This window comes from Piliocolobus tephrosceles, chromosome 6 (assembly GCF_002776525.5).
Source record: "Piliocolobus tephrosceles isolate RC106 chromosome 6, ASM277652v3, whole genome shotgun sequence".
NCBI classification, from domain to species: domain Eukaryota; kingdom Metazoa; phylum Chordata; class Mammalia; order Primates; family Cercopithecidae; genus Piliocolobus; species Piliocolobus tephrosceles.
This window is the reverse complement of record NC_045439.1, coordinates 140,228,935-140,250,125: the sequence shown is the minus strand read 5'-3', so window position 1 is coordinate 140,250,125 and position 21,191 is coordinate 140,228,935. Positions and strand designations below refer to the sequence as shown.

General features: G+C 48.4%; 1 protein-coding gene across 3 annotated transcripts in view; it reads right to left on the bottom strand.

Annotated features, from left to right (window-relative positions):
• SMAD3 (SMAD family member 3) overlaps positions 1 to 19,639 on the bottom strand; it is a 130,287-nt gene extending 110,648 nt beyond the window's left edge. The window contains exon 1 of one of the 3 annotated variants that reach the window (XR_002733380.2): positions 19,218 to 19,519. Coding sequence is in view for 1 of the 3 variants with exons in the window: in XM_023220779.2 (XP_023076547.1) it covers positions 19,218 to 19,423 (206 nt within the window). In the remaining 2 variants the exon portion in view is untranslated. Of the gene's footprint in view, positions 1 to 19,217 lie in introns of all 3 variants that reach the window. The other 2 variants (XM_023220779.2, XM_023220780.2) reach the window with 2 other exon arrangements.
• Positions 19,640 to 21,191: the final 1,552 nt, after the last annotated feature.

Below are 21,191 nucleotides of genomic sequence, written 5' to 3'. Positions count from 1 at the left end.
CAGAGGAGCCCCTATGGTGACAGCCGCTGGACAAAAATAGTGACAAAGGACCGGTCAGTTGTTTACTGAGCCATATGCTTTCAGAGGCCATTCTCTGAATGCTTCATCTCTGAAAGGCTCAGTCTCCTCACCGGTCTTAAAACAATTAAGGGTAAAGATAGCCAAGAGAGTGCTTCTCTTTAAAGATTCCCAAGCATCCTAGTCGATCATAATCCTCAAAAAATATACTTGTCGGCTGTCCGAGGTTCATGGAAAAACCCATTAGCACAGAGCCTAACCCAGTTTTGAAAGGGCACTCTGTTGAGCAGCGGGTCTGAGGAACTGAAGCCAGCAGTAGATTCTAGTTTCTTATGGATAAGAGAGAGCTGATTGTTGGTTTCAAAATCTCTAACCAACCTGTGAACACACTTCCCTTCCTTCCTGTATTTTTATGGCACTACGGTTGGAACCCAGTCGGTGCCTAGAAGCACAGAAAACCTGTGCTTCAGGCTAAATTTGAATTCCTCTTTGCCTGCAGACTGATTTCCCCTAGCCTGGGAATCGGATCCCGGGTGAGGTCTCATTTCACCCTGGGATGCTCCATGAGGGCAGAGCTATGTGTGACCATCCTCATCAGCAGCGCATTGCAGCTCCTGGACCATGTGTCTGATGGCACCACCGCCAACAAAAGCAGCTCAGTAAATATGTGATGAATTAAACAACGATAATACAATTAAACAGGTCATTAAGGAATGGTTCACCTCTGAAGGCACACCATCAGATGAAAACTTAGATTTGTCCCCCAGGAAAATATATGCATTGAGAAAACAGCCAAAGACAAGAAGCCAAGGAGAGTTCAGAGGTCTATCATGAAAATCTGAGAATGGCCGGGCACAGTGGCTCACACCTGTAATCCCAGTACTTTGGGAGGCCGAGGCAGGCAGATCATGAAATCAGGAGATCGCGACCATCCTGGCTAACACGGTGAAACCCCGTCTCTACTAAAAATTAAAAAAAAATTAGCCGGGCGTGGTGGCGGACGCCTGTAGTCCCAGCTACTCAGGAAATTGAGGCAGGAGAATGGCGTGAACCCAGGAGGCAGAGCTTGCAGTGAGCCGAGATTGCGCCACTGCACTCCAGCCTGGGAGACACAGGGAGACTCTGTCTCAAAAAACAAAGAAAAGAAAAGAAAAACTGAGAATGGATACACAGATTCTTTCAGATTCTCCCTTTGAGCTTGTCATTTTGTAGAAGAGAAGGCCAACACCCAGGAAGTCAAGCTGATTTCCCCAAAGTCATAAAGCCTATCTCCACTAACAAGAGTGGCCAAGAGGCCTCAACCTCACCCAGAATACAAGACGCTAAGATCACAGTTTCTTTGGGTCTCATTTTATTTGTTCACTTGCTGATTCAATACTTTTTAGAACCTGGGGGCTCCAGCAACCGTGAACATCAGAGTAGGCTGTGGGAGGAGAAATAAGAAGAAATGGCAAACATTCCATTTCAGATACTGTAGGGATGTTGAGGTACTGTCCAGAGAGCAGCTGGAGCTCAGGGGTCCCTAGCTCTGGAGAACTGCAGATCTGGAAGATACCCCACAATGAAAGCACATGAAACCTAGGGAGAGCAGAAGTAGTTTGAACTGCAATTCTGACTCAGCACAGTTGGGTAGAATGATGTCCAGTATATGGTTTGATTTTCTCATCGTTGAAGTTAAAGCAGATAGCAAAAAATAAAAATAAAAAAAACACAGTGGCCGAAAGATGACATTTAAAAAGATCCCTGGATCAAAGCCTTTTTGTGAGTACTGTTATTTCATCCTCCTCCTAACGGTAACCACTTCCCACATGAACCCCAGTAAGGCAACCGTGCAGCCCACAAGAGAGATAGAAATATGACCACACTTCCCTCTTATAAACAGGCGACGGTAAACATCTGAGACCACTGGTCCACAGCCGTGGTTAAACAAAGGGTTGGGGGCACCCTGGCATGGCCATCAGGGCCTCCGTCTCCCCCACATGCTGACGTTCTCTGAGTAGTGAACTCGGACCATTAACTTCAGAACTGAGGCAAACAGAATCAGCCTCGCACTGGGGCAACTTCGTCTGGTTTCATGCCCAGGCTCACCTGGCCACTGCTTCTGGAAACTAAAGAATTTTCCAGGAAAGTAGCTGTTGGTTCCAGGCCCATGCTCAAAGGCGCCTCTCTGTGCTCCATCAGGACAAGAGGGCAGGAAGACAACTTACATATTTACTGGAGTGCCCATCCCATGCCAACCCTCACCTCTTGGTTCAGTAGCGATAGATTCTTTTTTTAAACAATCAAAGCAAAAACTGCAACTCTTTTAATCAAGCAAGAAAAACAGGAAGACCTCAAAAAACTAATTAACTCTGAGATGTTCCCTGGGGTTCCAAGTTATCCCAGCTCCTAGATCAATAGGAAAACAAAACATGAGGCCTTGGGACAGGCTCTGTTTTCTCTGAATTGGAATGAAAGGGCACTTACGCACTTGAAGTTAGTTACTAGCTCTTTGCGACAGGAAGACTCAAGGGTATTCCCTATCTGCAGAACGTTCCATCCGAAGACGGCAAAACTTTATATAATTTGGTCAGGACTTTGTTTTTAACCACTAAACATTTATAGAAATTTTATGTCTTCACATATACATGCTTTCAGAGAAAGTTTCCAGCAGATTCAAAGCAAGAGAGATGCACAAAGATCTAAACATGCAATTAAACTGCATTTGGTTTTGAAGCTAGAACACCGCAAGAACCTTTAGAAAATTTCCCCCGGGGGAAGAGGCTCTCAGCGCTGTGCCCTGCCCCCACTCCAAACCCTACGGCAAGTTGTTATCATTTGTCAACAGGAAAATAAGACTGGTGGAGGGGTGGAGACAGAAATGGCAACTGCTTGAAACCTGAAACAACGTGGCTTGCGTCACAAAATGTGTGGCCCTGGGTATGGCATTCAGAGGCCCAGACAGTCCCCCCTCGGTGCTTCTCAGGTCCTTTTGTCTCCTTGGGCCTCAATTTAACACCTCTTCCAAAGCTACCAGACTGCCACAGTCTACTCCGGAGATGCTCCAAACACAATTACAGAACCATCTCTCCATCTTGACTACAAGCTCCATGAGGGCAGACTTACCATCACATCCTCAGAAGTCAGCAAGACGTAAGTGTTCAGGAGTCTCTTAGTGAAGAAAACCAGCAACCAACAAATATTAGTTAAGTTAGTTGGTGCCTAAGCAATGGCAGTTTTGCCATTATTTTTGATGGCAAAAACTGCCATTACTTTTGCACCAACCCAAATAAAATTCACTAAGCACCTACCTCCATACTAATTACCCTGATGAGTCAAAGGAAGAGCCTGGGCCCTTGACCTCAAGAGGCTTCTGAGGGTCCATTATTTCTGTCATCGATTGCATGTGATACAATAATGACCAACAAGATACCAGGAGGCTCCTGGGGAAGGTTTTCTTCCTAAAGAGAGACCCCCAAGGAATAGGAGCCCTTTTCTGACCCTGGATGCAACTGTTCGTAGACGGTAATATCTGTAACAGCTGTGACCACCTTTGGACCAACAGGAGACAAGCTTGAAGAAAAGATGGCCAGGAAGAAAGATGTCAGGCTCCTGAGTCCTTCTGATGCCTGAAGCTTTCCTGCCTCCAGCCTTCTTAGGGGAGATAATAAGCCCTCTTATGATTAAAGCTGTTTGTTGAGTTTCAAGTCGCTTTTGGCCAAAAGCATCCTGATACAGCGATGCTGGCCCCTGATACAGAATGTGGGATGGACTGGAGACGGAAGGGGCCAACTGGCTTACTGCAGCACGCAGGCATGAAGGACTGAGGGCCTCAGCTGGGGAAGGGAGGCTGGCAAAGGTAAGGAGAGCTGCAACTCAGGAGACTCAAAAGCCGCTTCCAGGCTTACCCACAAGATGGCCTAGTCATCCCCGTGTCACCAGGGCTCAGTTCCCACGATGACTACCTGATGCACTGGAGCATAAGTAATGAATACTCTGTGTCCATGCCACCCCCACACATGCCTCCGTGTGTCTGTGGGGTAGCAAAAGGGGAAATGCATCTTGTTCTATTTATAAGACCCAGATGAGCCACAAAGGCTAACGACAGGGGCACTGTAGTGTCAGCTGAAGTTCTCCAAACAGGTGCCAAGTTTGGTTTGAATTTATATTTCGCGTTTCTCAGCCTGTAACCGTTCCTCTTTGTCACTCCAACTGCTCTCCTTGGAGCTCACCCGACAGGGCCTCGCCCGCATCAACAGTCTGGTTGGAGAGTTTAGAGAACTCAAGTCCCTCTCCAGACTTCCAATAAATTATCTGGGGCAAGAGGAGGAGGATGAGTTTTGGATGATCGCGGAAACAAACCCTGAGAGCCCGAAGCAGGAGTGAAACAGCACAGCCCTTACATGTTCTCTGCAGAATTCTGTTGGCGGGGAGGGGTTATTCGGGGCCACGTGCTTGCTCCGCAGCGGCCCTGGCACATTCCATGCACTGACCACAATCAAAGAGAAAGAAAAGGCATGCTTACTGTTATTTTTAATTCCTTCCTCAAGGCCTTCCAAAATTCTTCAGCAGGATTATCCACTAAACTTTCACCACTCCCAGCCAATAGTCCCTTTGAAGCCCTCAGCTAAAGTGAAGCGCAGAGCAGGAAAAGTCAAGTCCCAGAAGTCTCTGCTCTTGGCCATTAAATATCATCCAAGTTGCACTGGGACTAGTGGCATCTCCCGGGCTTCAAAGGGACAGGGCCTGATGATGGTGCCGACATAGCAGAGCCATGCGAATGCCCTGCCACTGCCACCCCCACCTACTCCATACACACCTGACCTTGACCTCTACACCTCCTTTCCCTTTGGTAGTAGATATCAGCGTAGCCAAATGTTCCCTAACTCCTACTCCAGTTAATTAAGCTCTAGTGCTCACTTTACCATGTTTTTAACGTCTTGTCCAATTTTAAAATATTTTATTGCCAACTTGTTGCATGACCTTGGGCAAGTCCTTTCACTTAGAATAGCAGGATATAATTTGCACACTCCCTTCCACTTAAGCAACAGCACAGGAGCTGGCGGATCCAATTCTCCATCACCTTGGTCAGGTATCAAGACCAGAGGCAGGGTGACTATTACCCAGGTTTGCCTGGACAGTGCCGGTTTGTGGCCAAGGACCGTAATTAATAGTGGCCATAATTAATAATGCTGCCCCTTTTCACTTTTGGAAATGTCTTGGTTTGATAAATTATGTAGTCATCCTCAATTCTAGAAGGGGTAGAGCTTCAGCAGCAAATCCAGCTCCAGCCCTTAGCCTGAGACCTAAAGCAACTTACTTAAGTAATCTGAACCTTGTTTCTGTCATTTACCAAAAGGGAATAATGATAGCAAAGTCACGGCTTTTTGTATGAGGACAAGAATGGCCATCCTTTCTTGAGGGGCTATGGGGTAGAATGCAGATAACTAGGAACCAGAGACCTGAGTTGAGATTCCTGTTCTGCCACTGACTCCTCAATGCTTCAGGCTCCTCCTCTGTAAACATAAATAATCCATCTTTCCCAGAGTACTGTGGGTAAGTAAATAAGATCAAGGAGATCACCCACTCTGGCATACACTCAGCATGCAGTTGACACTCAGTCCATGCAGCACGTACCAGGATCATCCCATGTGAGTGGGCTTAGGTGATTTGCTAACAGTCAACACTGCTGACTCGACCATCTTCTGAGTCAAATGCTTGGACAAGGCCAAGGGTAACAGCTCACCTAAGCTTCTAGTACAAGGCACCAGAGCATGTGTGCCCCGAGCTCATATTCCAATATAATTTTGTGCAATATTTATGATTGTCTCTAAAGTCTCTGTGGGAAATCTGGGTGTGAACTTGGAAGCCTTAACTCCCATCTCTGTCAGAAAGGGTTTTCAGCAATATTAGTGAGTTCTACACCATAAAGAAATATGTGGGGGCCACGCACAGTGACTTATGCCTGTAATCCCAGCACTGTGGGAGGCTGACACGGGCAGCCTGAGGTCGGGAGTTCGAGACCAGCCTGACCAACATGGAAAAACCCCACCTTTACTAAAAATACAAAATTAGCCGGGCATGATGGTGAATGCCTGTAATCCCAGCTACCCAGGAGGCTGAGGCAGGAGAATCGCCTGAATCCGGGAAGCAGAGGTTGCTGTGAGCCACAGTCATGCCTTTGCACTCCAGCCTGGGCAACAAGAGCAAAACTCCATCTCAAAAAAAAAAAAGAAAGAAAGAAATAATATGTGACACTGCAAAACAATTCACAGCTTGCAAGAAGCTTTTAATCTAAAATAAATCTAATCCGAGCTAAATACATAACTTCAATAATGTCCCTCCTGAAGGAGGTCATTGTTTTTCCCATTTTACTGATGAGGAAAAGGAGGTTCAAAGAAGTTAAACACCATGTCCACAGTCACCATTGCAGTAAGTTGGGGAGCAGGGATTTGAACCCAGGGCACTCCGCAGCAACAGGCTGCCCCTGGTCTTGACTTCAGTGACAGGTTTCTAGCAATGTTTTCAAAAACAGCCCATGAACTAGAATCAGTCCTTGGACATGAAACTCAACCTTTTAAAAACTCAGCAACGTAAACCACCACCACCACCACCAAGTTGACCCTATACAGGAGAGGTAAATCATACCCAATCTCTCAATGATAAAATGAATGAAGAATACTGATTTAAACATGATATTTTACTCTCTTATTAAGGAATATAATCTGTTTGTAATAAGCTTACATCATGCTATGGATCTGCAGTACAGAATTTAGGTAGTTTCACTGATTGCAGTGTGGTGTGGAATTGGAAAGCATAGCCTTGATGATCATCAACAAATTAAAAACACTGACCAGAGATGGTCCATATGAAGGCACTGTGTCAGGCACAGGGAAGACCCAGCAGACGCACTGGGGGGCCTGTGCTTGGGTGGACCAGGCATCTGCATGGAGCCCACTAACACCCCACTTAGTTTCCCAAGGAATCCATATCAAAAGGCTGACATGACTCACTGGCTAATTACCTGAACGCCTGGGCTCCCTGAGCCCTCCTGGCTGAACAACATGTCTTCTCTCCTGACAGGGAACAAAACACTGTTTTCAACCTGGTCCAGACATAGCCTAAAGCTGTTCACATGGTACTCTAAAGGATTATGACTCTGACCTGGATAACTCGGGCAGAAAACCTGCTGTTAACAGCCACTGGGTAAGAGAAGGAAATGAAATAAGAAACGATAGAATGGTGGCTTTCACAATGCCACTCCCCTGCTTTAAAATCTCCTGGACGCTTACAGAGCAAGGTCCAAACATAAAGTACCACGTTTGGCAAACCAAAGCCCTTGACAACATCCTTCTCCAGCTCCTCTCTGGCCACTCCCTCATCCACACTCTGGCCACCCTAAACTGTCTTGCCTTCCCTAGACATCAGGCCCTTCCACAGTCTGGTCTGTGCTCTGTGCTGCCTCCCACCCCACTCCTACACTCCTATCCATCCTTCAAGGCGCCATTTGAGCACGCCTCCTCTGTGAAGCCTGCAGAAACAGATCTGCTCTTCCTCTAGGCTCCCAAATTTTGTTTGACCTTCACTATAGTGTCTCTTCCATGAGCCCACCATAACTGTGGTTACTGGTGTCCCTTTTTGCCTCTGAGCAGTTCAGAGACACGATTTCATCTCTGTACCTCTGGTGCTTAATAAAGATTTCCAGCAAACAAATGCACATTCAGTGGTCCAGTTCTCTGCTCCACTTTTTGAATGAGCAGCTACAATATGTAGCACCTTCTCCCTCATCTGCATTAAATTCATTCTGGCCTGGGTTCAGGGTGAGGGAAATCAATTCCTGTGAACACCTCCAAAATCCTACCAATATAATGGTGCCACCTGGGCTGGGATTCAGTTGTGGCCACGCAACTGAGCAGATGGTGCAAAAATAAAAGAAAGAAAAGAAAAGGAAAAGAAAGGAAAGAAAAGAAGGAAAGAAAGGCAGGCCTGTCCCTACAGAGCACGAATACACAGGATGGCCTACACACCATATGCAGTATTTATTTATTTATTTATTTATTTATTTATTTATTTATTTATTTATTTATTTTTGAGACGGAGTCTCGCTCTGTCGCCCAGGCTGGAGTGCAGTGGCCGGATCTCAGCTCACTGCAAGCTCTGCCTCCCAGGTTTACGCCATTCTCCTGCCTCAGCCTCCCAAGTAGCTGGGACTACAGGCGCCCGCTACCTCGCCTGGCTAGTTTTTTTGTATTTTTTAGTAGAGGCTGGGTTTTACCGTGTTAGCCAGGATGGTCTTGATCTCCTGACCTCGTGATCCGCGCGTCTCGGCCTCCCAAAGTGCTGGGATTACAGGCTTGAGCCACCGCGCCCGGCCCATATGTAGTATTTAAAGACAGAAATCAAGATAATAAACGGTTACACAGCACGCTTTCTATCATCCTACCTTGACCAATACTTTAGTAAGTCCAGGTTTGAGTTTAGGATTCCCTGACCCCTTGGTTTCACAATGGAATGTGGAAGCTCAGAGAGACCCAGCCCCAGAACTCAGCCCACCCCTAGCACCACCCATAACTTTGAGAGGCCTGGTGCACACCCACATAGAGTCCCCAGGTCACAAGTCCAAGCTCTAGCCAATTCCTTCATACCCCTGCACCCCCTGCCCAGCCACTGGGCCCACGGGTACATGTGCTGTCCATGGCCAACACAGTCTGCCCTCAAGTAACAGACCTGCAGAAGAGGCCCACCCAGGACTTGGAAACAGGCTCAAGACACTGGGGCAGGGAACTGAAGGGCCAGGCCTCTGAGCAGGATCTGGAAAAAGGAAGTGCTGGCTCTAGATGGGCCGGTCCCTTGGCCCTACAGTCTCCTTGCCCCAAGAAGAGGAGCACAGCCAGGTGGAATGCCAAAGCATGACTCTTTAAGCCTGAGCTCCCTCTTGCACGTATCTGAGGGGAGTCAAGGGTACAGCCACCACGTCTGGGTCATTTCAGAGCCATGAGTTTCTGGACCTGACTGACCATTCTCACTCAACAGCCAAGCTAACCAGTAAGCTAGTACTTGAGGGAGAGCCGGAAGTGCCTTCCAACTTGGGCCTCAAAAAAACACCAGCAACAATAAACATCATGCACTTTCATGCACTTACGGGCAACTATCAGTGACAGGCGTGTGAGTCACTGCGTTTCTGCTTCAGGATCTTACCCATCCCCCACCCCAGGAGACCTGATTCATCAGTTTGTTTTTAGTACTATTATTTTTGGTCCACCAAACGAATTTTTAAAAATAATGATAGAGAAGGTGAGGGGGGAGGGCAGAACCACCTAAGAATATGAATTGTTTCTCTTTCAATAGCCTGCCAAGCCTTACATCAACAAGTAGCATGTCTGTATGTTCTCTGTGTATACTGAAGTAGATCCTTTTACTGTATCAACTGAGACTCTCCAAAGGAGAATGCCCTGCGAGCAAGGGTGTCGGGGTGGGAAGGGGATCACCTACTGGAGTCGATGGACACCATCTGCCAAATTTCCCCTCTGAAAGGGAAAATGAGTGTTTACTGAGCACCTACCGTGTACTATGATCGATACTGGCAAAGTACTTGATACATCTTATCTCATTTGGGTTGATTTTTGTTTTTTTTTTTTGAGACAGAGTCTCACACTATTGCCCTGGCTGGAGTACAGTGGTACAATCTTGGCTCACTGCAACTTCCCACTCCCAGGTTCAAACAATTCTCTTGTCTTAGCCTCCTGAGTAGTGAAATTACAGGCGCCCGCTACCACGCCCGACTGATTTTTGCAGTTTTAGTAGAGACGAGGTTTCACCATATTGGTCAGGCTGGTCTCGAACTCTTGACCTCAGGTGATCCAGCCACCCTGGCCTTCCAAAGTGCTGGGATTATAGGCATGAGCCACCGTGCCCGGCCACTTGGGTTGATTTCTATGAAGTAGGTAGTTTCATCCTCATTTTACAGATGCAGAAACTGGGGCTCAATAAGTTGATGCAAACTACCCAAGGTCACCACATAGCTGATAATTGTCAGACTCAAACCCAGATCCATCAGACTTGAGAGGCTTTGCTCTTTCTGCCCAACTGTGCTCTTCCTGTCCTCCCCGTCTCCTGCTCCCCAGGTAATATGTGAAGAACCTGTGTGGGTAAAGACAAATAGCCACACACAAAATGTAAAGGGGTGGCACAACAAACAGTAATTCACTCTGCCCTCCCATGGGCTAGGAGAAATTAGACCCACCTTGAGTCTGACTTCAGTAAGAGTAAGAAAAAGTTTACAACCAGGAAGATTTGAAGCAAAAGGAAAAATCCAATTTCTATCACCAGTGCCTGCTTTCAGCCACTTGTAACTACTCAAAAAGTCCTTTCTGGATTCATTACTCCACATTTGGGCTTAGCCCAGAGGTGATTTTTTAAGGAAAAAATGCCTTTTGGCATTTTTGAGCTGTGACAGCGTAAAAACAGACCTTTAAAAAACACACACCCAAAAAGCATTACTATTTTCAAAAGTCCAGTTGAAAAGAAAAAAAAAAAATTGGTGACATCTCAGAGCTACAACTTGGCTTGGCAGTTTGTGCTGCAACACTTAGCCACAAAAGGGACCAGATTTATAATCTGTAGGTTTCAAAGGCAAAGCCATACACAGTGTTTCTTAAACAATACTGGAGTCTTAACCCAGCTCTACTAAAAATACAAAAATTAGCCGAGCGTGGTGGCGGGCACCTGTAGTCCCAGCTACTCAGGAGGCTGAGGCAGGAGGAATGCTTGAACCTGGAACTGCAGTGAGCTGAGATCGTGCCACTGAACTCAAGCCTGGGCGACAGAGCGAGACTGTCAAAAAAAAAAAAAAAAAAAGCAAACAAGAAACAAACAAACAAACAATACAATACTGGAGTCCTAAATACCCGCAAAGCACTCAAGAGAAAAACTTGCCAGATGTAAGCTGGGAGAGCCATGTGATACTGAAAAAGAACTATTTAGGTGGAAACTCACTTTTCATTTCCTAGTTGGGGTTTAAACTTGCAACATCCACGCTGCCTAACAAAAGGCTCATGCTTACGCAATCGAGTGCAGCCTTCCTTTATATAGATGCTTGCAAATAAATAAAGGAAGCTTCCTGGGTAAACTTTGACATATGAGCAAACATTTTCCACAGGTATCCTCTATAATGCCTACCTCTTACATTTAACCATTTTTAGGCATCTGTGGTCATTAGTTTAAGTAAACTTCCTGTTCTTACAATAGTCAAAAATAGCAACAAAAGAAGAAAAACTGTTCACTGCATTTCAAGAGGCACAGCCTCCACGTCTTCATCCTAGCATTATTTTTACATTCCTTTGTAGTTAAATTTCACTGATTCAGACGCACAGAGTAAGGAAGAGGAAAGGAAGAGGGAGGGAAATCACCAAAATTAAAGGCTGAATTACAATTTTGTTATTCCACTTATGTAAATTAGTTGACACCAGGCTGACAGAGTCTTGGAACACTGATAATTAAAGATCTGTCATTCACTGATGAACTAGATGCGTGCAACTGGGAGCTTCTAAAATGTTTGTATGTGGCCAGGTGCAGTGGCTCACGCCTGGAATCCCAGCACTTTTGGAGGCCGAAGCGGGCAGATCACTTGAGGCCAGGAGTTGGAGACCAGCCTGGCCAACATGGCGAAACTGGTCTCTAATGAAAATAGAAAATTAGCCGGGTATGGTGGCACATGCCTGTAATCCCAGCTACTCTGAAGGCTGAGGCAGGAGAATCACTTAAACCTGGGAGACGGAGGTTGCAGTGAGGCAAGATCGCGCCATTGCACTTCAGCCTGGGCAACAAGAACAAAACTCCATCTCAAAAAATAAAATAAAATAAAATAAAATGCTTGTAGGAATACCAATTCCAAGTTAGAAAGGCCCTCCAATAGAGTTTATCTAGCCTATTTTCCAGTTGAGAACATTTGAGGCCGAAAGAAGTAAGGTAACTTGTCCCAGGTCACACAGCTAATCAGAAACAGAGCCACGTCTAGAACCTACCCAGGTCTGCTGACTCCTACCTCCAAAATAATCCCCAAACCCTTGTTTATTAGTAATTTTTCTTTGACAGCATTTACAGGGCAAAAAGGCCTGCTAAACAAACTTTCGCCTAGTCCAGAATTAGCCAAACTTCTTAATTAATAGGCTTCTACTGTGTTTTCATTTTAAACTGAGTCTCTGTCAAAACATTCTACAGCAGTTGCCACTGTGGCAGGCTGTTTATAGGAAGGGCCTTAGATAACCAACAGTGGATAGTATGACTCGTGCTATAGATTTGTTTATTTCTCCAACTGTTAATTAAGTCGAAACAAAGGATAATGTTATACAGAGAGAGAGAGAGAGACAGAGAGAGATCCTTGTCAAGTCAATAAACTGCAGAGCTTGGGGGACTTGGTTTGTTTGGCACCAAAAAACAGTATTTACAAATTAGCTAAAGAGTGAACACATACAGCATTCTTACAACTCCAAAGAGCCTGTGTTTCACAGCCAGTGGACTAGAAGCTACAGAAGGCGCCAGGGACAGTATCTGCCTTATTCACTATTTTGTCCCCATTACCTGGCACAGAAATTAGCACCTGGTAGGAGCATTAAAGGAAAGCATAAACATGAACTGGACACGTTCTCTTGGAATGGCCTCGGTTCTAAAACTTAGAATAGAGTAAAATTAGAAACCAAACTTCTGTAGCATAGACTTAGGATGGCAACTTCCCACTGTTTCCAGGAACCATTGTGCTTGAAGATGGGAAGACTGAAGGTTCCATAGCTCAGGGACTTGTCAGAGGCCAACAGAAGGTCATACCCCTCCTTAGGGAGGAACTAGTTCCATCTAACACAGCACCAGCCATTCACGTGTGCACATGGCTGGTGAATCTCCCATCCCCTGCATATTCAGCAGGCTGCCATCACGAGCAGCCTTCTTGGGCAGTCCTCTTGCCAGCCAACCAACTCTACGAGATGTGGATTTGGCGGAGGGAATGGAGTCTTCCTTTAGTTTTGCTTTTGTTTTAATCAGTCAATATGGCAAAGGAGAAAAGGGCAAAAGTCAATTAGGACTATTGATGAGACTTGCTGATTAAGAAAGCTGCATTCCAACCTTAGAGAACTTAATTGCAATTACAGGAAGCTGAAGAAGAGGTAGACGAAGGTGGGAGAATAAGGTTAACGGGAATGAAAGCTGATTTCAATTTAAAGCAAGCCCTGCTTGGTCCTCTTTATTTCATTAAGGAGCTCACGCAGAATAATGGCTGAACTGTGCATCAAATGGCATTAAAATCTCCTAATAAATTAACAAGTAAAAATTGATGGTCGCTCAGTTCATTAAATTGTGTTAATTTTATTTCCATTATAATAATACAGCAATCACATGTCTACATTATTAAACCAATATTTATTTTTTAACTCATTTAACTGGATTCCTGATGTGATAAGCCTGAAACAAATTCTATCAATTTAATCAACTTCTTGCATTTCTCATCAGAATTAAATGCGACGGTATTCATAGACTTTTTTTTTCTGTTATTAAAATTGTAATTTAAAACTTGGCCCTTGCAAAGACTTTTTTAAAAACATACCACTAAGAGCGCCTATGTTCATTCAGAAACTCGGGTATCTAGGATTTATTCTCAGCAACTGTTAACCAGAGAAACAAGAAGCTAGGTCACACTGAAGCTCTGAATTTCAAAGCAACCATCTGCAAGTTGTCCACTTTTTACTTATTTATTTGTTTGTTTGTTTATTTATTTTGAGACGGAGTCTCACTCTGTCGCCCAGGCTGGAGTGCAATGGCACAACCTCCACCTCCCAGATTCAGGTGATTCTCCTGCCTCAGCCTCCTGAGTAGCTGGGACTTACAGGCGCCTGCCACCATGCCCGGCTAATTTTTTTGTATTTTTAGTAGAGATGGGGTTTCACCATGTTAGCCAGAATGGTCGCGATCTCCTGACCCTGTGATCCGCCTGCCTGAGCCTCCCAAAGTGCTAGGATTACAGGCGTGAGCCACCGTGCCCGGCCAAGTTGTCCACTTTTTATTAACACTCCCTGTCATATTCTGAGCTGATATATCTGAAGCCCCTGTTCCCACCAAGGAAACCTGAATTTCAGGTTTGCATTACTAAATTACTTTTTACTTCAAAGAGAAAATGGTTTACAGTGGAGTAAAATATAGCACTCAAGTCACTAGCCATTCAGTGCCAGTTACAAGGTAACATATTTATAGCAGCACACAGTTTAGTAAAAGACAGAGGATAAAGATGTCCTCATTCTTGTAGGGAACCATCCCCATGTACCAAAAAGTTCCCAACATCATACTGCAGTCCAAAAACCTTCACTTGGATAACTCTTGTCCCCTTCTTGGTTTTCTACCTCTCATGGGTTCTCCTCCTGTCTACACCTCCTCCCACAGAATTAACTGTGTTTCCACATTGCTGGTACTTAGTACATTCCTCAGCCGAAGCTCATGCTACACCTTTGAGCAAGTCTGCCTCCCGCTCTAGACAGGGAGCTCTTGGAGTACAGGGTCCCTCCTGGGATCATTGTAGTACATGCTCAATCAGGACTGAATAATTCAATAATGAATGAATGATGCAGAACAAAGGCTAAACGTAACATACCTGTCAAGTTCTCTGGTTCACAAAACACTTCCACAGGACTTGTCTCATCCTGACTTTACAGGTGCAGACATAAAAGCTGTAAAACTTAAGTGGATTCCCAAATCCTTGCAGGTAGTAAAATGGTAGGTACAGGACCCGAATCTTGTTTTTTTTTTCCAGAGAAAACAGATGCCTGTCATTATTTTATTTTCTAACATAGTGACTTCTACAATATTTAAAAGGCACATCAACGCCCGGCCCCATCAGACATCATCCATACTAGATCTCATATTTCTACTGGTAACTGGGAATGAGAAAGAGATAGCAGTTAGATACTCAAATAATGCCCTATTAATGCTTCCCTTACTGATGTGTAAGCTCCTCACAGGCAGGGAACTTTTCAAATGTGTCTCTACATCCTCCTCTGGTACCTAAAAAACTGACTGAGACATGGGAGGGGTCCAATAAATATCAATACATCAACACAATCCAGCCCTGTAACATTTGACTGGCAATTCTCAACAGAGGGGCTGTCTGCAAACATTCCACTCCCAGGTGCAAGCAGCATGTTCCAAGGTTCTAAATGTTTTCCAGGGAATGTCAAGTGGCGCCTAGGTTCAGCTGCAGCTGAGTCAGTTCCCTCATCAGCTACCTATTGTCCTACAGGCACCTCCTCTTCTCAGGCCCTATGTGGAGCTCCCCTAATCAAAGTTAACAAGAGCAAAGAGACAAGGGACTACCTCCCTAGCAGCTGGAAGGGGGCTTGCTTCCAATGGGCCACACGGTGCTCTGAGCTGCAGCCAAGAGACCTATTACAGCCTTGGTAATAGGTCTATCCCCAGAAATCTGGGAAAGGAATGTTAAAGATGAGGATCTTTTTCCTTTCTCAAAGTGAGAGTACCCTGGCAAAATGCAAGGAGATAATAAGAGGAGGCAACAGTAAAAGATCAGATTCGGTGGGGCGTGGTGGCTCACGCCTGTAATCCCAGCACTTTGGGAGGCCAAGGTGGGCGGATCACAAGGTCAGGAGTTCAAGACCAGCCTGACCAACATGGTGAAAACCCATCTCTACTAAAAATACAAAAATCAGCTGGACGTGGTGGCGGGTGCCTGTAATCCCAGCTACTCAGGAGGCTGAAGCACGAGAATCGCTTGAACCGGGAGGCAGAGGTTGCAGTGAGCTAAGATCAGGCCACTGTGCTCCAGCCTGGGCAACAGGGCAAGAATCTGCTTCCAAAACAAAAGACCAGATTCACAGGGAGGGAGTAGATGCTGTGTGTCAGATCTAGCGTTTGCTTCAATTCTCCAATTTTCCACTGGACTGGGTGCTCTGACACAAGAAAGCCCAAATTCCCTTCCAAACAAGCAATGCTTTAAGCTTGGTCTAGCTCCCAACAACGAGGCCAAGGCATGGATTCCCTGGTGGAAGCACAAGCTACCAGTGTCTACCAGAAAACTAAGTTTTAAGTGTGCCGAGCTCCTTATTCCTCATATGACACACACACACCAACTCTCATTCAGTGGCAAATGCTTTGATTCCATTCTTATACACTGGCAAGGACAATACCTGCAGCTTTACTCAGGTACTCAAGCAGGTGACGCATGAGAGGCTGTTATAAAACTTGTGTAAATTCTGCCAATCCTGCCAGACCTCAGAGTATCCTGACAGCCCCTTTGTTGGTGTATCTAAATGAAGCTCTTACCACTTCCTCAGCACTAATCTCTTTTACCTTCTTGATGTCGGTAAGTGTGTATCACTCCAGCTCCCCCGATAATTGAAACAAATTAGAGCTGGTGTCACAGAGAAGCAAGCCTGTGGTCTGGAAGTCCCCAGTATACAGCTCTAATTGCCAAATGTTGCTGTTGCAGCTCGTGATTATATATTAGCCAAAACACACTTGGCTTAATCTCCTTAGACTGAGGGCTCCTTAAACCCCAGAGTCCAGATCTTGCAGAGTGTTTTTAAGCATCCAGTGACCAACCCCCCACACACAGGGGGAATGACTAAGTTAAACGTTTTCCTTTCTCTACTTTCCAAACTAAAAGGCAGTTGTGGCGAAAGCAGACAATTTGACAAGCAACACTGCAATCTATGGGGCTTAGCAGACACATCGATATCACCAGCATAGGGCCAAACCAGCCACCTCCCCAAGACGTGGCCTTTAGTTTGCTGCCTACGACCAAAACAGCAGCAGCTGTTGCCAAGGGACACAAGGTGACCCAGAGGCGTGGGCACAAAATCCAAGGATGAAAATCCATTTTGTCTGGATCCACCCAAGCGACTGGGGTTCCCTAACTGAAAAAAAAGATTAAAAAAAAAAATCTGCTTTTGCATTCAGTCCTATCCAGGCAGGCAGAAGATGCCTCAGTCCTAACAAAGTCACGAGAAGGCCACAGGGCAGGTAGGCTTGAACCCTCAGAATCATCCAAAGCGTTCACATGTCTTAGGCTTCCAAAGTCTCGGCAGGACTTTGGAAGAGAAAAGGCAGGCCAAAGGTATGGCCCCACAGAGGACAAACTCCTACCAAGGCAAGGGAAAGCAAGGCCGCTCTGCCAAGCTATCACCAGCCCAAAGATAAAAGAAGCAACCGCACAAAGATCCACAGGGCCCTCCCCAAGCTAACACAGCTTTAGCATTCAGCAAAGAATGTATTCAGGATCTTCAAAGTATAAAGCAGCATGGGTCAGCAGAAAGAGCACATTCTGTCAGAACCCCACGCCTACAACTCAAGCCTTTTCACCTCTCTCTTTTAAAGTTTTCTCTGCTTTAAAAATGTGATAATCTTAAGCCTAACAACCTTATCCACTTTCCAGGGCTGGTTGCTTGCTTGCTTGCTTTCTGTCTTGTTTTGAGGACCTCAGAAAACGATGTGAAAGTGCTTTGTAAACTGTGAAACACTTTTCACAGCTGCCTGTTTTATAATTGATACCACTTTTTTTTTTCTGTTTCAATGCATAAAGCACTTGTCTTCAGTGCACCCAGGCAGATAAGAAGAAGGTAGGTGTGGCAGACCCCTCCCCAGACAGAGAAGTAGCATATTCACCCACTCTACCCTCTCCACCCCCACCGAAGGAATACAGAAGAATTAAGAACCAGAGCTGGAACCAAATCCGAGGTCTCTCTGACCATCACATCACACCACCTCCTCTGAAGTCAATTCTGGCTCCCGATCACACAGCCAGAGACTTCCCCAGACAGCACACCGCCTTCCCTCCCCCTTTATTGACTGGATCCACCCAGTCAGAAAAAAAAAAAAAAATTTTAAGTCTGCACTCCCACCATATGTGGCATTTATTTCCAGGGGAGGCCTGCCCTGGGTTCCCGTGGACAGATGTTGCTTTGTGCCTGCCTGACTCGCCTGGCAGCCCTTGTACAACTGCTCCAAGCAGGTGGCCAAGGATGGAGTCCACCCTGGCCCAGGGGCAGGGATGACAATCCCTTTTTTGGCTTACAGTCCCTGGTGCTTTCTACTCATTCCTCTGCAGCCTGGGACCCCCAAAACAGCCAGCCCCCAATACACACACTCTCTCCCTTGGTTCAGAATCAAAGGAGGCTGAGAGGTAGAGACAGGAAGTCAAGGTATCCCCACCCCCAATTCCCAGCCAGGCACAGCTAAGCTAAGGCAGGCCCTGGGGGAGTGGAGAGAAGTCACTGACCCTTTCTATCGGCCATCTGTGGGCTCCCGCCCGACCTAGCTAGCGCGCAACGGGAAGGATAAAGGAGATGCAGACAGATGGCAGCGCGCTTTGGGAAGGAGGGCTCTACAGGAATGCGAGGGCCGATGCGAGGCCCACTTTGGGGTGTGTTTTGTTATCTGCCCGGTTCCAGCCCGCCCCTCTCCCTCATTCTGCACGGACTCAAAATCTCTTGGACCAAAAGGAGGGCAAAAGAGTCGGGATGGGGAGTGGGAGGTGGGGGAGAAGACCCTATTTTCTGCCACTTGCCTCTCCCATTTGGAAGTCAGAGCATTGCACTGCAACCAAAGTGCGTGCGTGCTCAGGGGGCGGGAGACTGGCACAACCGAGTCTAAAAATACTCGATAAAAATGCTAATCCCGAAGGCAAAGAAAGAACGAAGAAGGAATCTGTCAATCACGAGGCTCCCGCTCCTCACCCACAGCCCCAGCTGTACGGACCGCATTCCTGTAGAGGAAAGTGGGGAGACCGGACTGAAGAAAAGAAACGCAAAGACACCACCACCTCCACGAGCGCGGGCCGCGGGGGCGGGAGGCGGCGGCGGAGGAGGGGCTCCGGCCCGCGGAGCCGAACAAAGCGGGCCTCAACTTCCAGCCCCAGCTCCCCAGGGTGGGGGCGGCCGAGTCCCGCAACAACCCGCTCTCCCCTCCCGGAGATGGAAAGGGAATGTGAGGTCTGGAAGCCAAAGTGCCGTGTGGAAGCCTCGGGCTCTGATCTTTGCAAATGCAGAGATGGTTTTGTTTGGGGTCCCCCCACCCCCTTCCTGCCCGCGCTCTAGCTCCCACTCTCACACACACGCACCCACACAGTCTCCCTCTCTCTTCCTCTTCCCATCTCCAACCCCAATGGGTCGGCCCCGCAGTGCCAGGGGGCCGGGCCGGCGTGTCCCCGGGTCCCCCGGGCGGGCCCCCACCTGGGGATGGTGATGCACTTGGTGTTGGCGTTCTGCGTGGTGATGGCCTTCTCCAGCTCGTCCAGTTGCCCCGTCTTCTTGAGTTTCTTGACCAGGCTCTTGACCGCCTTCTCGCACCATTTCTCCTCCTGCCCGTTCTGCTCACCCTTCTTCCAGCCCAGCAGGCGCTTCACGATCGGGGGAGTGAAAGGCAGGATGGACGACATGGCTGGGGAGGGCGCGCGGGCGGCGAGGAGCGCCCCCGGCGGGGCTAGGCTCGACGGAACGCCGGGGGCGCAGAGGGGAGCTCAGCCGGGGCCTGCCGCGGTCGCCCAAACTTCGCCTCAACTCTCGGCGAAGTTGCTGGGGCGCCGGGCCGGGCCGCGGCGCTGCAGCCTGCGGGGCTCGGCGCGCGGCCCTGCGCCCGGAGCGGCTCCCACGGCGAAGAGAAGGGCGGCGGGGCGGGTGGACGGCAGCGGTGCCGGGTCGGGAAGGCCCCGAACGCGGGGCGGAGGCGGCGGCCGTGAGACTCCAAGTGGCAGCAGAAGTTTGGGTTTCCGCACGGGGTAGCTGTTTGGGTGCCGCCTCCGGGAAGGAAAGTCCAACCCCCGGCCAAACTTCGCTCGCCTCGCTACCTTTGATGCGCAGATCCCTCCGCCTCTGCTGCCTCGCCGCCCCGCCACCCTCCTCCTCCCGGCTCGCCGCTCGCTCGCTCGCTGGCTGGGCCGGCCCGGGGCGTGCGCCGCGCTCCCGCTCCCGCCCGCTCCCAGTCTGTGTTTCATGCAAATCCGCGTGCAGCCTCCTTTCCAAGCGCTGTCACCGCCCCCTCGCCGCCGGGGCTCTCCGCCTCCTCCCCTGCGCCCCGCCACCTCCTCCCGCGGGCGCCCTGCCCGCCCCCTGCTCCGGGGAGGGCGCCCGGCCGGCCGGCCGGCCACCACCCCGCGCCCAGCACGCCCACGTGGGCAACGCGGGAGGCGGCAGTCCTGGCTGGAGCGCGCGGGACCCTGCGCGGCCCCGACCTGAAGTCGGGCGGGCGCGGGGAGGAAGTCCTGGGAAACGCGCGGCGAGAGGGGCCTCGGGCGAGAGGGCTGAGCGCGGCCCGTGGCGTCCGCTCTCGGAGTCCACACTCGGGCGGCTCGGTTGGAGTTGCGGGCCGTAGAGGGTCGGACTCGCAGCAAGTAAGCGCCGTCCGGACGGGAGTGCACCCTAGAGAGGACCCGAGCCCGAGAGGGGGCGCGCGGAAGGCCCGGGCCCAGGAAGTTGGGGCCCGCACTTGGCCTCGCGCTGGCTGATCCCCGTCAAGGCTCTTGGCCGGCGCCGGCGCCCGCGCCCCGGGCTGTTTTTATTCTCTGGTCGGTGAGATCACACCGTCCGAGAGCCTGGGGAAAGTGTGCGGAGGAGGGTGTGGGGGGGGGGAGAAGTGGGTCCTCAGAAATGGAGAGCTGGGGACACCAGTGACAACCTGGACAATGGCTGGAGCCAGGGATCCCTTGAGCCTTGTGAACTGAGTGCCCGGCAGAAAATGAGCCTCAAGGGCATCTGTTGAGTTCTTGAAGGAATGAATGGAGGTGCTTTCGAATTTATCTTTGGAAGAAATTTACATAACACGGTGTTGCTGGATCTCCTGATAGAGAAAGATCGGAAATTTGATAATTCCCAGTAAATGGAAGAGTTTTGTTTCCAGAGCAATGAACTCACAAAAAAGTGGGGCAAGACAAGAGTATTCGGAGAGTTTGTGTATTCAAAAAAAGCAAAACAACAACAAACCAATTGGCACATTGGGGAGCTCCGGGGCTTTTCTCCCCACCAAAAGAATTCAGGGGCGTCTGGCCGCAGGGCCCTCGGCGGCTTTAAGGAGCTACTCCAGGCCCCTTGGCCTTTCTCTTGCTGCTGCCTCCCGCAGTTGACTAGCCGGTGTCTAAGCCCTTTGTTTGTTTTTAACAGCAGGACTCCCCCACCCCCCACCCCCGCTTTGTTTAAAAAAAAAAGTTATCT